Here is a 15,879-nt window from a genome sequence, read left to right on the forward strand (position 1 = left end):
AGTTAATTCCGCACCCCCACGAGGTGGGGGAGGGGAGGGTACATGCGCGTTGCCATGGGTGCCGGAGGAGCACCCAGAAAGTTGCGGGAGAGGGGCGGGGAGAAGGGGGCCGGGCCGGGCGCTCAGGGAAGCGGCCGTCCGCCGGGGCTGAGTGGCCGCTCGGCGCCGCGCTGAGAGCCTGGGGGCCAGCTACTCCCGCGGCGGCGACGGCTGTTACGCCCACCTGCCGCCAACGGCCGGCGGCGGCGGGAGGGAGGGAGGAAAGGGATAAACTTTAAACTTGGCCGGGGCAGGCAAGGAGGCGCATGGATGCCGCCGTCCCTCGGTGCTGACTCGCAGCCCGCGGCACGCTGTGGGGCGGCTGCTGCCAGAGGAGCGCGGGGCGCCGCGGCGCCGCTTCCTCCGCCGCCGGCCATGGTGCGTGTGGGGCGCGGGGCTCAGCCCAGCCCCTGAGAGCGACGGCTCGCCCTCCCCCCTCTCCGGTCTGCCGCCACCGTCTTCCCTGCGCCCCCGCTGCTTCTACCTGCCTCTCTGCTTCGCTGCTGTCGACCTGAGACGTTGGGCATCGGCTTCTCTCCGCGCTGCAGCCCCCCCGACATGGAGCCGTCTGCGGGAAGCCGCCGGGAGTGATCCCCGCTTTCCGACCAACCTGCTGGCCGCCCCCTCGGCGCCCGCGCTTGCTCCGATGGAGCTGGACGAGGCGCCGCTCGCCCCCCCGAAGACCATGCTGCTTATGCTGAGGAAAGTTCGCAAGAGGCGGGAGATGCTGCTGCAGCAGCTGGGCTTCATCTGCGCCATCCTCTTCTTCGTCTGGTGCATGTCCAACCTGCTCTCCAGACTGGGTGAGTGGCTGGGGTGGCGGCACCGGCGGACCCCGGGAGGGCGGTCGGGGCAGCCGGGGGACTGCCGCCCCAGGGGCAGCCAGGGGTTGGCTGGGGTCAAGCGTCCGCAGCTGTTCCCGTTTTGAGTTTCTCAGTGGAAATACCCCAGCGGGCGGGCGAGGCGGGGGAGCAGGGCGGGTTCCTCAGGAGAAACCCCCGCGCCGGGCAGGTGCGTGGCCGCAGCCCCGGAGAGAGGAGGCAGCGGCGTCGTCGGCGCCTGGTGGCCAAGGGCTTCCCAGCACCGAGCCCGCCCTGGCGACGGCCCGCTGCGCCTCTCGGAGGGCTTCAGGTGGGGAATGGAACGGGAGTCACGGGGCAGCTGCGTGCCTCGGAACGGCCCTGAAGTAGTTTCCCCTCTGCCGCTGCATCAGAGCTGAATCCTCTCCAGCCGCTTGTGGTCCCCTCTGCAACTTCGGGCCACCTTTCATTTTTATCCTTAGGTTGTAAACCTCCGTCAGCTACAACTGCTTGTTTTCTCCATCTGTTCCCTCCACACCTTCCCCCTCCCCCCCCCCCCATTACAGTGTGGATTTGACAGAAAATTCTGTATTTCAGGCAAAGAACAGTGCTTATCTTATGTTTTAGAGAGAGAGTCTGTTCCGTCCTTTGTGCAAGTGCCGTGTTGGTAAACTGATGCATTTATAATTAACTACATCATTCCCATTTGGGTATTTTTTTTCCCTCCTGCTAGCACAGTTTGGGCTGTAAGTCTGAAGCTTCAGGCCCTCTTCCTGCAATATGCTTTGCATCCCTCAGATACAAAGTCTAAGGTTGCTGGGACAGCACATGGGTCTCTAGGTAGGACTGCCAACAGTCTTTTGAGGATTTAAGAACAAAATCAAGCTAAGCCCAGATCCTACATCCACATTTAATATCAGAAAATCAGATTTCAGCAGAATTAGGATGGGTCATCTGCTTAAATTAAAGCTGAAGTTAAAATGTGTGCTTTAGGGAAGAAAAATCTGGTGGAACTTTTCATACTTTCTAATGCTCTTGTGCTCAAATTATTGCTTGGGTTATTTGAGAGATATCTAGAATGGCAACAAGCCATCTATATAAGAATTCAGTGTCTTAGACCATATTAGCATATTGCTTATCTTAGAACTCTCAACTTTTTTTAATTGTGGTTTTAGAGTACACTGTTACTTAGAACCATTTGTCATGCCCGTGCCTTTTTTTTTTTTTTTTATTTTTTCTTGCACCAGCGATTTCTTTTCATAAACTTACTGGTTTGTGAAAGCAAGTAATTGGGGTATCATTGTTTACATAGTTTGGGGGTGGGGGAGGTTGTTGCAGATAAGTTTTCCAAAACTTTTTTAGGTTTACATGAAAAATGTCGTGACTAATGAAAGTTTTTAATCTTCTGGGTTATCAAGTAAATCCCTCATAACCTAATTTTTGGTGGTATGCTGCATCAGGTAGGTTTTTTTCAGCTGGCTAATTTATAGTATATTGTATCCATAAACACTGACCATCTGTTCTCTATGTTTCTTATAATTGTGGCATCAGACTATTTTAGCAAATACTCTATCTAAACTAACTTCCAAGCTAGATTTTTTTGCAAGAGTCACTGTAACAAAGCACAAGTATTACATGATGACTGAATATAAACGCTAAGATCAGCTGTGGAAGAATTTTTGCTATTGTAATATGTTCATTTTAAATGGATAAGGCTGAGATGGGAGTGATTTAATTAAGAGGTTCTGTTCTTCCTTTGATTATTGTAATTGCATATCCTGCATTATCACAAGTGTTCCTTCTGTACTCTATTCAGTAAGTTCCATTGAGAATGCTTCTGCGAGTTTAGGCAAAAGCTCCATTGACTTCTAAAGAAGTTTGTTTTTCTTAAGACTTGTGGGGATTCACAGTGCAGTTATTTTCCATTTTCTTTGACAAGTTATGCAAGGACTGATATTATCAAGTATACCCAGCACTGAAAAGATCAGCCCCTAGACTCAGAATAAACCAAAATGTAACTGGAACATGTCCTTATGCATTTTTATTTTTTGAGAAATCAGTAATATAATATGTGCAAGTGTAGATGACTAAATGGAAGTGTGATTGTTGCTCATGTCAGCATAGCTGGGCTGTTTTCATCCATAGGAACTTCTAAGTGTTGAGTTTCACAGGTGCAGGCTTCAGCATTTGCTTGCTGCAGAATATTTTCCCGTTGCAGGTCACAGCCAGGTATTCTGATAGCCAGAACATGCTAACAGCTCAGATACTGCACATTTGTAGCTCGTTTCACCCCTTGTAGCTAGGAGCACCTAGGATATGTATGTTGGCATGTGCTCCAGTCACACCTTGATTTTGCTGCATTTGCACACCGATGGTCTGTCCATACTCCTTGCTAGTGGGGGCATATAGTCCAGTTAAGATGATGCAGGAAAAAAGTAGCAACAGTGGGCATAACCTCTTTCTATTTAATATAGGCCGAGAATCAACTATTGCAGATAGACGCATTTTGTCAGAAATATGGAGGAATAGAAGGTTGATGGCATCACCTAATGGGACACATGAAGAAAAGAACTGTACAGAGCCAGGTAAGATGGGAAAACTTTGTGATGTCTTATAAGCTCTTGAGATGTATCGCGTAGTGCTGTCATGGCCAAGCTGCGGTGATATGTTAGGGTAAACATAAAAGTGTCAAACTTAAAAGAAAAAGCAGGACTGTTCTGTGTAGCAATAAGGTTTATTGTGCTATATAATGCCATGACTTTATCTGAACATTAACTTTTACCTTTGATAGACATACGAATGTTTTGGGCTCATTGCGAGACTTGTGCTGACAGTTTGATTTCTCTGATTTTGTTTCTTTTAGTGATTATTCCTACCTAGCTGATGCTGTGTATATTGTACTGGTAATGAGAGACGTGTACTCTTCCTGAAACTATGGATAGCTAAACATGCAGTGTTTGAGACACCATATGAGCACAGTAATTTGTGTTCATTACCATTATACATTTAATCACGCTTTGCTAGTTTAATGATAAACTATGTATTCAGAGTAGGAATTTATATTGTGTGGAGAGGGATGATGAGGTAAGTAATATGGAAACCCTGGAATCCATTTTACTTCAGGATATCTATCCTGGCCAGGCGATAATAATTGATTGAGGGCAGGGATAGATGACGCATTTTAATATCAGTGTTAGTCCACAATGCTTTCATCTTCCCATCTGTCTTTCCAGTGTGTATTTCCTTTCTCTCTCTCCTTGCCTCTCTGTGGTTTACACTGTGTGGGAGACGAGACATTTTGCCAATGGCACTAGCCAAATTAATTTAAAGTTCAGATTCTTTTTTTTTTTTTTTTTAAATATGACTCTTTGATCAACTCTTTGATGACAGCAGAGTCTGTGCCTTATTGCAAACAGTGACAGCATGAGTTCTGGGATGCTGTCAGCCCCAGGCACTAGAAGAGTTTGGAGCAGTACTCCCCCCCCTTAGTTACATGTTTGTTGTAATGCTGAGGCACCTGTTGGATTGAGGATCACTACTGTGCTTACGCACTTCTGAGAGAGGAGCAGAAGAACATTGCGCAAAGTATGTGGGTCCAAAAGCTTTAACTGTATCGTCTTGATGTCCAAGAGCTTCTCTGCACTTCTGTTAAGAACTTTGTAGGTTAGTTTGCTGTTGTCTGCACCTGTAACCTTATGATGCTGTTGATTTGTCTGTCAAAGTTGTTCACAGACAAGAAAGAAGACAGAAATGACCTTTTGGAAACATGTAATTATTCTTGATGATAGTCAGAAAATACTATTCTTTCCCATTCCTCTTTCATTTTTCTCCACATACGTGGATGCATCAATGTGATCATGTCTGAACACATAGTTGGCAGCACACTTGGAGCCAAGCCAACAAAAGCCACAAAATCATAGAAGCTGGATCAGAAAGATGCCTATCAAAGTTCTTGATGGGGATTTCCATGTAGTATGAATGAGAATTTTTTACAATGATATGATAAAACTGCCAAGGGAAAACATATGCTTATGTGTAAATTGGAATACCAGGAGCAGTGTGGACTTTTCCAGATGTTTAGAACAAATAGCTCAGCTCCCTCCATTCCTCTAAAATTGTAAGATTAGTTTAAGGACAATTGGAATAAGTAAATACAGTCAGGTGATTTTGATGTGCTTTCTGAAATTCAGGTCGTTGAGGTGCACTTTTCTGTGTAACCACAAGAGCTGGCCAGAAGAGAGGCCCAAATATGCCTCAGGATGCTGAGATTTTAAGAAAAATACCATGAGACTTGCATTAAATTCATGATTTCTAGTTACAGTGATAGAATTAGCCTTTCTTTTTAAAGGTGTTTCTTCTACTAGAACACAGATTTACAGATCAAATATGTCACAGGATTACAATTGTAGCATTTTTTAGTCACTTCCTGTTATTCTGCAGTTATGTGCAGTTTATCTCTGTGTATCTTCTGCAGCTGAAGGGAGGATTTATATGTTGCAAGAGTGGCTAGATGTAAGATAGCTGCAAATAAAGGGAGCATCTAAAAATATCTGAAATTGATGTTTGTTGGACAGGAATGGGTCTGTAAGAACCCACGGTTATTATTGCTCTGGTTTGTGTTGTGTCCACCCCCCCCCCCCCTTGTCTGGTAGCCAGAGATTGAGATTTGCCCTCTAATGAGAAGAAGGTACAATGACCTAAAACCTATCAGAAAGGAGCAAGTAGCATAGCTCATCTCCACGGGAGTGTAGCTTCTGTAACCCCGTGACTACATCTGGAGAAAGTAGTCCCAGGAAAGATGAAGAGACTTGATCAAGATTGCTTAGAAAATTGGTGAGACTGTGAATTTTCAGTTGGAATATGCAAGCCTTCAGTCGTGCGCTTATCCCAGTGTAATGAAAATCTCAGGAATGTGCTGTCAAACACTTTAAATGGGTGGAATTTATTTCTGATCCTTTTTCTTTAACCTTAAAAACAGATAGTTAGTATGTATATATGTTGTATGAATACAGTGCTCTCTGTATGCTCCTTTATGAGAAGTACTTATTCTTACCTATGTCATTTCTGTATCTGCCTTAAGCACTAGGGGCCCTACAAATGCATCAGTGTGTATATGATATACAGCAGTTTTCTTATGTTATGTGGATGTTTTTCTATGTGTGTTTAGGATACAAGAACTTCATAATACCTTGAGAAATGCAAGTTCTTGCTGAGAGCCTGTTAATCCTTTGTGTCACTGCAGTGCTATTGCTGTGCTCCCTCTTTATTAGCTTCCCACACAAGTCTGTAGCTTTACTTCCCTTTTCCCAAAGGTTTTCAACAAAGTTAATTTATTTACTACTTCACCTCCTTTTCTTGCTTACATGCAAATAAAAAAAAAAATCCCCAGTTGTCAGAAATTGCAGCTATAGAAGTTTATAAGACCATGAGATCCTTGCAGTTCGTGACAGTGGTAAGAAAGGCTCACCCTTGGTAATATATCTTGGGAGGAAAAACTCCATAAGCTTCTAGAAGTAATGTTAGAAGCTTGTGGAAGCCGCTATCTGCTAGAAGCTCACATAGCCTACGCTGTCTGAGATTGTCTCATTTACTGAAGTAGATCATTTTGTATAGTGTTCTTCTGGAAACATTATTAATGCTTCTGGGGCCATTGTATCAGAACAGAAAAAACTTTGAAGTCTTAGCAGTGCTGCTTTAAAAAAGAACCCGGAGGCTCTGACAAAGGAAAGGAAAATGTATATGTGTGTATATATATATACAGGTGTGTGTGTGTGTGTATATATATATATATAACTAGAGGAGAAAGGTTTTTCTAACATTTGGAAGTTAGAGGGACTGATATTCATTAAAATCTTAAGAGGTGCTACACGTTTTTTCTGATAGTAACTATTCTGCAGTCATAAAGAGTTATAGATACTATCTATCCCGTAACAGCAGCAAAGGAACTGTAGATCAGCTGCAGGAAGGAGGTGGAGCATTTGTAAGCACCAAGCCTACTTCAGTTCTAGTCTGGACTTAGACCAAATCCTCACCAAAGATAACATGTTGTGTAGCATTTTTCCATTAAAGATCCTCCTGGCTTGAAACTTCCCCTTTGTTGGAAGCTCCTCTGCCATGAAAAGATACAAGTCTTTATATTGTCCTGGAGCCAGACTGGAGGGCTTATAGATTGTTTGTAGAAGGCTCTGGACGTCAAAAAACTTGTGAGAGCCTGGGATTTTTGAATTATTAATCTTATGCTTATTTCATATTGAGTAACTCTCTGGATGGCTGCTGTGGGTATCCCTCTGAGGGAAACCAAACTACCTTTTCTTTATGGCTCTGAAAACTTTTCCTGGGTAAAATTTTGTGGGAGGAGGGGTTGATCTGACCCTCACTTAAAGCAGAGCCATCAGAAGGGGAGAGTAGTTGTCTCTAGCATCTTAACAGATCTTATTAGTTTGCAACCAATTTTTTTGCCTTATCCAAGCTCTCACTTCCATCTGCCATCAGCTTGCTAGCTTGCAGTGCCATCTGCCCAGCAAGTCTGATTTATAGCTTCTCTGCTCCAATGGCTCGCCTCTTGTTTCAAAATGTTCCCATGACTCCATGTCCTCCAGAACTCTGAGTAACGTTTCCAGAGCAGTTACAAGCTGGGGTGACTGGGTGGTGCGATTTTTCTAACCATGTGACTCCACTGGGTTGTGTTAGGCTATTAAAGCAACTGATCCGGACTCCTTTCTCTTGCAAATATTTTTCAAGTAATCCCTGTATACAGTACAGAGAATATTTAAACTACTTGCTGTGAATTAGAAATATATCGGAATATATTTCCGTTAGTCTTCTGACACTAGTCAGAGAGCTGCCTTGAAATTGAAAGCATCTGTGGGGTTTTCTGTCCAGCGGTTTGTCAACTGTGGACAGTTCATGAGCTACATTGATTTTTAAATAGCTGGGGATTTGTTTCAAATGTGCTCCTCCCATTGTTATCAGTGGGTAAAGATGAATTGTGGGTTGGGGGAAAGGCAGGGGTTAGCATTTCTTTCTGAGCCATGCTGTCTTTTTACTTTAGAATTAAAAGGCACATTGTAGCAATGCTTTCTGTTCTTGCAGTGAGAGAGAAAGAATCAGTCCTCTACAGTGAAATAAAGTGTGTTTCCCAGCAGCATGTGTATAACTGAGTTCTGAGTCAGGATCAAAAGTCATTAAGTCTGTGTATATTTTACAGTTAGTTATAACCTTGGGGACTCATGTAGGATGTGATGCATTGTAGAGAAACTACAGAAGTCTTACACAGTTTTGTTAACATACCATAGAGAGTACAAGAGCCTGTTACTTTTTCTACAAAAATCTATGATGGTGTTCTCGCTGACTAGAGAAGACAGGACTGACTCTTCAGAGTAATTTTCCAAAAGGATAGAAAAAGCTATTTCTTTTACATTTGTAGTAAAGACACTATAGGAAGCATCGATTTCCATCAATTTTATTTAACAAACACAGTGCTTTGTTAAATGCATCATTCTCAATATGCTGAATTGATGTATCCTTTTTTTTCTTAATCCTTATAGACACCTTAATATATAAGATCATAAACTTTGTGTAATAAATGCTGATCTAAACATACTTTTGTTGCTGGTGGAATATGTCATTTTGTGCTGATGTAAATTCTCTTTAAACAATGTGATAATGTGTCTGTCTTTTAAACAGTGTGCTCATGATCTTCCCTAGATCAAACTTCCATTTTGTAGCAGGGATAAATGCGTTAGACCCCCACTTTTAAGGAGGTGGTATTAATAATTTCACCGTAACCATTTGTTTCACGAACAGTCTAAATTGGTGAGCTCAGCATGACATGCAGGTTCTCTTACTATATAGTAAGAGGCACTGTATAGTACCTAGCACAGAAAGACCATGGTCTCATTGAGGTAATACAGACAATAACTGTGTTAGGTTATTTGCAATTATTCCCCACTAGCCTTTAGTCAGACTTGCTCTCTGCCTTGGTGCATAAAAAATGTGCAACTGTGTATGATAGATTTATTGATAATGCATACATTTTGATTTAAAATGTTTCTTTACTCCAGTGTCTTATGCCCTCAAAGACCAGGAAATTTACCAGCCTTAAATATCCTATTCTTGCGTTGGTCTAAAAGGAAATGAAAATGAGGAAGGGTTTAAGAAAAAATTTCTTACTTGCTTTATGCATATGCTATTCACATAACACATAGGTGCAGTGTACAGTGAGTGTGTGTGTATATATGCACAGATGCACATACTTACATAGTGGAAAGACTTACTAACCAGCTAGCACGTAGCTTATTTCTGTGGCCACTTGTCATATGGTTGTGGGGTTTTATTTGTTTTGGGTTGTCGTTGTGTGTGTCGTGTTCCCCCCCTCCGGTGTCTCTGCACTCACTCTTGTCCCTGTAGATGCTGAGTGGTAAACTTTATTGATTGTGATCTCACTTGGATGGTTTCTGTGTCCAGGGGGAGATAGATGTGTGACAATTTAAAACCACTTTTAGTGCACTAGTTGAGGACAAATGACAAACGTTTAATGGCAATTTTTTCTTGTGTGGTTCTCAAGGTCTCCTAATCAGAATTCACACCTAGATTTAGGTTGAACTTCTGACGCTCTTTGCCTAGCTTATTGATGTGGGTATTAAAAGGGTTGGCAGGTAGATGTCATTGAAGTTAATTGGGAAAAGTGTTTTGTTTATTTTTTTGTGAACCAGTTTAGGAAATGTGCTTTGTTTGAAGCTAGAATTTAAAAAATAACCACCCTTCTCTCTGAGCTATTCATTTTCTAGCAGTGTATTAATACTGGCATCCAAAATAGTAGAAAGAAATGAGACAAACATCTCTCTGTGCTTTGGCTCAACCTGCCAGCAGCATCCCCTGGAGAGCTGAGAACAGAAAACGAACTCCAGGGTAATTTATCCATTTCCCCAGGTCTAGGTGCCAAGTTTGCAGGAAGTAGTTTAGCACACAGTAAATGTGTCTGACTAAAATGCCATTTAGAGATGTAGTAAACAAAGGCAAATGAAACAAAAAGAAATACTGTTTAATATATTACTGTACATTCTTAAACCTAATAAAAATGTTACTTGATAGAATCTTTATTTCACATGACTCAGATTTATTTACAGTTGGTTTTGGTCCAGTTGAAGCACACTGTGGATAAGGAGTTTTACAAGCTAAGTCTTTGCTCTGAAACCCAGAAGCAGGCTTGAAACAAAAATCAGAATTTCTAAAATGTAGCAACTTCAGAACCAAATTTAACATCTGTGTACACAGGCCTTTCCATTCTTTGAATGGAAAAAACCACCCAGATTAAATGATCTGGAGTGGTAGACTAAGACCTAAAGTTTCCTGTATTAGCCCAGCTCTAATATTTAGATGTCTGATTGCCTATATTTCAAACCACATTACCTAAGCATGTCTCAAATGTTAATGTAGTAATAGTGCGACATCTCTTTTTGTGTGACTGCAGACAACTCAGGCAGACAGCAGCTGTGTAAATTAGTGACCTGAGGTCTAAGAGGAAATATGTGGTAGAACAAAGAATCAAATCCAAATACCTCAGTCCTGATCTAGGCTCCTGCAAAGATGATGTTTGAACAGAAGTTTGGACTAATATGACCTCCTGAGGTTCCATCCAACCTGAGTTTTCTTGTGATCTGGTATGGAAACCAAATGAATTACATTTCACTCAGGACATATTTGAAATCTTGAATTGGGGATTTCAAAATAAAAGTTAATGAGACTTTGGCATGCAGATCTCCATGGTATCGCTAACTGTCTCACCCTCAATGTGGGATAATGCGTGTGTATTTAGATCTGTTCTTCACTAGTATGACCATGCAGATAGACCTTTTTGTGTGGAAATCTGTTCCATTTTCCACTCAGAAAATTGTGCTGTTGGCATAAAAGCTGTGTTTAAATTTACCCATCCTTATCCATGGCAATTTCATTTTCACTCCTTGCTTTTTACCTTGTTGTCTGTGACATGTCGCCATGTACTGCGTTTGAGACAGAAAATGCTGCTGTCTTGCTTGTATCATGCACAATTGTTACCACACCTCACTTTACTGTTGTAGGAAGCGGGTTGAAAAGCATTGTAAATCAGTCTGTGAGCATTAATCCATACTCTTGGGGTCAGCCTAGGACAGAGTCTTTATGAGGTACTGGATTGTTTGATAGACGTTAAAACTCTGCATTCATTACTTCATCTCTGTGCTCTCAGTGTCTCATCAGTCCATAACTTGGATCACCAATGTGGGGATTCAGGCAAAACTGGACAAGCACAGAACTGGGCTGCAGGGAAGTAGATTATGAAAGCACCTGGAGGTAGAAAATGGTCACTAGAAGCTGCAAGAGGGATAGAGAAAGTTGGGGTTTGGAATTGGGTGGTAGAAAGACTGAGATTATCCAGTTGTGGAGCGTGGATTTGAGGGATAGGTGAATGGGACACAAAGACATGAGTGGAGGGAGGCTGAATTTGGATAATGCACTATGGGAAAATCCTAGGAATAGCAGGGCAAGGAGGCAGGCCCTGGGAAGTAGTAAGCAGAGAAAGTGATAAGAGGTATGAAAAATCAAAATGCGGTGAGAGGTTTAGTTTTGGTTGGGCAAGGAATCTAGAATGAAAAGCAAAGGGAGTCTCTAAAAAGGGCTTAAGTTACAAAAGGGCTACCTTTTAGCCTTGTGTTTGGCACATAAAACTGGAAGCATCAATTTTTTAATTTATTTTTTAGTTTTGTTGAGTTTTTTTAGCATGGATTGGGTATCAACGAAGAACATTTTCAGAGCTTGTACTAATGACACTGTCTAGATATAAGGCAATTTAGAAAGCTTCACCAAAACCAGACCCTCCTGAGCCTCAATTCTGTGTCTCTGAATCTCAGTGTTTGTTTTGAGGGTCAGAATGACTGATACACTTAGGAACAGTGTGCAATTTCATTACAGTAAATTAATTTTAAACTTTGTTCTGCTAATACTTCTGATAAGAACCCTCATAACTGAATTATTTTTTCAGAAGTTACAAAATTTTATTATACATATCTATTACTGTATTCATTAATGCCAATGACTTTTTACAGAATAGATGTGGTTATCCACCAAGCAGGCTGAAAATATTCCATGAACCTGCTCGCAATTAAACTGGCATCAGTCTGGTTCTACAGGAAGGCAAGACCTCCAGGCAATAAAGAGTGATGGTTTCCTTTCATTCTTTAAAGTTGACAGACATTGAAGACATTATAGTAGAAAATGTAATAGCCTTAGAAACTGAGTCAAATTCATTCCTGCTGGGACTCTACTGATAAGTCGAAGTACAGCAGAGCAGATGCTTCAGGTAGAACGCAGGCTACGTGTACATGTGCTCGTTCAATTGTTTCCTTTTTTGCAACATTAAATTAATGGTTTCATGTTAATGACAGGTGCTGCATTAACAATCTTGAGAGAGTGATATTCTCTACCCATAGTGGGGAACAGTGGCCAATGTGCCTTCCTGCAAGCAAGAAGATAATTTAGACTCTGCATGTTCAGTTTCCATACGTACTTGCCTGTTGAACTATTCTCAGAGATTGCCAAAGCCTGATAAATTATTTTTCCCCTGCATATGATGCACTCACTTGTTCAGTGGGTTGAGGGTAATATGACTGGATCTATTGCACAGAGGTATTTAAACCTTTGAATAGCAAGACGTAAATATTCACAGATGGTGGGAAACACTTAAACTTTGGGAATGGTAAAGTTAAAATGGATTAAATTTATGTTTAGAAGCTCAGAGAGACTGAAATGGGGAAAATAGATTTGATTTTTTTATTTTTTTCATTTACTGTGAATTGGCATGTGCTTTGAATTTTGTGAGTTCCTATCCCAAAACATAGACTCTCAAAGCTCTCTGGCGAGCACATCCCTCTGTGCTCGCCAGAGTGGATGTGGCTACCCAGACGAAGCTCCCACAAAAACATGCGGCCACCCAGGTCTTGGGCTGCAGGGAGTGCCTGGGCCTCTCGCTGTACACGCATGGCAGCCATGCAGACAGCTGTGTGAGGTGCGACCAGATGGATGATTTGCTCTGCATGGTGGCAGAGCTACGGGAGGAGGTAGAAAGGTTAAGGAGCATCAGGGAGGCTGAGAAAGAGATCGACTGGTGGTGCCATGCTCTGCCCCCCCCGAGACAGGAACAGGAGCAGCAGCAGCCACCAGTAAGAACCCACGATCAAGGGGATCCTGTATCCCCCCCCGCCCCCCGCACCGGGCTGAAGGCAGCAGCTCAAAGGAGGAGAGTGAACGGAGGCGAGTCCACGCTTGTGGTGGCAGGTGAAGGCCCTCCCTGCCCACCTTGCCCCCCCAGGTGCCTCTGCACAACAGGTATGAGGCCCTGGAGGTGGAAGGCCAGTCAGTGGAGGATGGGGACGACAGTCTATCTACACCAGAGGTGTCGCCCAGGTCAGAAGAACGTACCTCTCGTATTAACACCACCTCCACAAGGAAGAGAAGACAGGTTATAGTTGTGGGTGACTCCCTTCTGAAGGGAACCGAGGGTCCGATATGCCGGACGGACCCTCTTCTTAGGGAAGTCTGCTGCCTCCCTGGGGCCCAGGTGAGGGATATCACTAGGATACTCCCTAGCCTGGTACGGCCCTCGGACTATTACCCCCTACTGCTCTTCCATGTGGGGGGCAATGAAGCTGCAACATGAAGTCCTAGGGCCATCAAAAGAGACTTCAGGGCCTTGGGACGGCTAGTAAGGGACTCTGGAGCACAGGTTATTTTCTCCTCTCTCCTTCCAGTTGTGGGCAGCGACACAAGAAGGAACAGAGGCACCCAATCTATCAACTCATGGCTCCGTGGCTGGTGTCATCGCCACGGATTTGTTTTTTTTGACAATGGGATGGCCTACACAGCACCGGGTTTGCTGGTGTCTGATGGGATTCATCTTTCTCAAAGGGGAAAGAGAATCTTTGCTCAGGAACTTGTGGGGCTCATCGACAGAGCTTTAAACTCGACTCAAAGCGGGAGGGGGATAATATGAGGCTTGCCCGAAGGAAGCTGAGGGATGATGTGCCATGGTTGGAGGGAGCGGGTGCCAGCTAGGGCACTCGGCCTGTGTCTCCGAGATGTGCGGGGTACACTGGGGGACAGCCAAAATCGAACGGAGTTGAGCTAGGGGATACTGAAGCAATAGGAGCAAAGAAGGAAATGCCAGTGAAACGCCTCAAAGCACGCAAGGGGTGTTCTTCTATGAAGGAGACACGGATGACAGCCCAGCTGAAGTGCCTCTACACCAATGCACGCAGCATGGGCAACAAGCAGGAGGAGTTGGAAGCCATTGTACACCAGGAAAACTATGATATGGTGGCCATCACAGAAACATGGTGGGATGACTTGCACAACTGGAGTGCGGCGATGGATGGCTATAAACTCTTCAGGAGGGATAGGCGAGGCAGGAGAGGTGGTGGGGTAGCCCTATAAGTTAGGGAGTGTTTGGATAGTTTAGAGCTCAATGATGGTGACGATAGGGTGGAGTGTCTGTGGGTAAGAATCAGGGGGAAGGCCAACAAGGCAGATGTTGTGGTGGGAGTCTGTTACAGACCGCCAACCAGGATGAGGAGACAGATGAACTATTCTATAAGCATCTGGGAGAAGCCTCACGATCGCTAGCCCTTGTTCTTGTGGGGGACTTCAACCTGCCGGATGTCTGCTGGAAATACAATACAGCAGAGAGGAAACAGTCCAGGAGGTTCCTCGAGCGTGTAGCAGATATAACTTCCTGACACAGCTGGTGAGTGAGCCAACAAGGGAAGGTGCCCCGCTGGACCTGTTGTTCATGAACAGAGAAGGACTTGTGAGCCATGTGATGGCTGGAGGCTGTCTTGGGCAGAGTGATCATGAAATGATGGAGTTTTTGATACGTGGAGAAGCGGCGAGGGGGGTCAGCAAAACTGCCAGCTTAGACTTCCGGAGGGCGGACTTCGGCCTGTTTAGGAGACTGGTCGAGGGAGTCCCCTGGGAGGCAGCCCTAAAGGGCAAAGGAGTCCAGGAAGGCTGGACATTCTTTAAGGAGGAAATCCTAAAGGCACAAGAGTGGACTGTCCCCAGGTGCTGAAAGACGAGCTGGCGGGGAAGACCAGCCTGGCTGACTAGAGAGCTCTGGCTCGAACTCAGGAGAAAGAGGAGAGTCTATGACCTCTGGAAGAAGGGGCAGGCAACTCAGGAGGACTACAAAGGTGTAGCAAGGCTGTGCAGGGAGAAAATTAGACGGGCCAAAGCTGAGCTAGAGCTCAATCTGGCTGCTGCTGTAAAAGAGAACAAAAAATACTTCTTCAAATACATTAGCAGCAAAAGGAGAGCTAAGGAGAATCTCCAGCCCCTAGTAGATGGGGGAGGGAACACAGTGACCAAGGATGAGGAAAAGGCTGAGGTACTTAATGCCTTCTTTGCCTCAGTCTTTAATAGCAGGGCCAATTGTTCTTTGGGTACCCAGCCCCTGGAGTTGGAAGATAGGGATGGGGACCAGAATGGAGCCCCCATAATCCAGGGGGAAATGGTTAGTGACCTGCTGCACCACTTAGACACTCACAAGTCTATGGGGCCTGATGAGATCCACCTGAGAGTACTGAAGGAACTGGCAGATGTGCTCACCAAGCCCCTTTCCATCATTTCCCAGCAGTCCTGGCTAACTGGGGAGGTCCCAGTTGACTGGAGGTTAGCTAATGTGATGCCCATCTTCAAGAAGGGCCAGAAGGAGGACCTGGGGAACTAAACGCCTGTCAGCCTGACCTCGGTACCGGGGAAGCTGATGGAGCAGATCATCCTGAGAGCCATCACACAGCACGTAGAGAATAACCAAGGGATCAAGCCCAGCCAGCATGGGTTCAGGAAAGGCAGGTCCTGCTTGTCCAACCTGATCTCCTTCTACAACAAGGTGACCCGCCTAGTAGATGAGGGGAAGGCTGTGGACGTTGTCTACCTAGACTTCAGTAAAGCCTTTGACACGGTTTCCCACAGCATTCTCCTGGAGAAACTGGCTGCTCATGGCTTGGACAGG

At 44.3% G+C, this 15,879-nt stretch overlaps 1 protein-coding gene across 1 annotated transcript in view; it reads left to right on the forward strand.

Moving 5' to 3' along the window:
* The first annotated feature begins 685 nt into the window (after nt 1-685).
* Nucleotides 686-15,879, forward strand: part of SLC24A4 (solute carrier family 24 member 4) — a 99,638-nt gene continuing 84,444 nt past the window's right edge. The window contains exons 1-2 of the mRNA XM_075501535.1: nt 686-842; nt 3,314-3,424. Coding sequence (XP_075357650.1) covers nt 686-842; nt 3,314-3,424 — 268 coding nt within the window. The remainder of the gene's footprint in view (nt 843-3,313; nt 3,425-15,879) is intronic.

This window comes from Mycteria americana, chromosome 5 (assembly GCF_035582795.1).
Source record: "Mycteria americana isolate JAX WOST 10 ecotype Jacksonville Zoo and Gardens chromosome 5, USCA_MyAme_1.0, whole genome shotgun sequence".
NCBI classification, from domain to species: Eukaryota; Metazoa; Chordata; class Aves; order Ciconiiformes; family Ciconiidae; genus Mycteria; species Mycteria americana.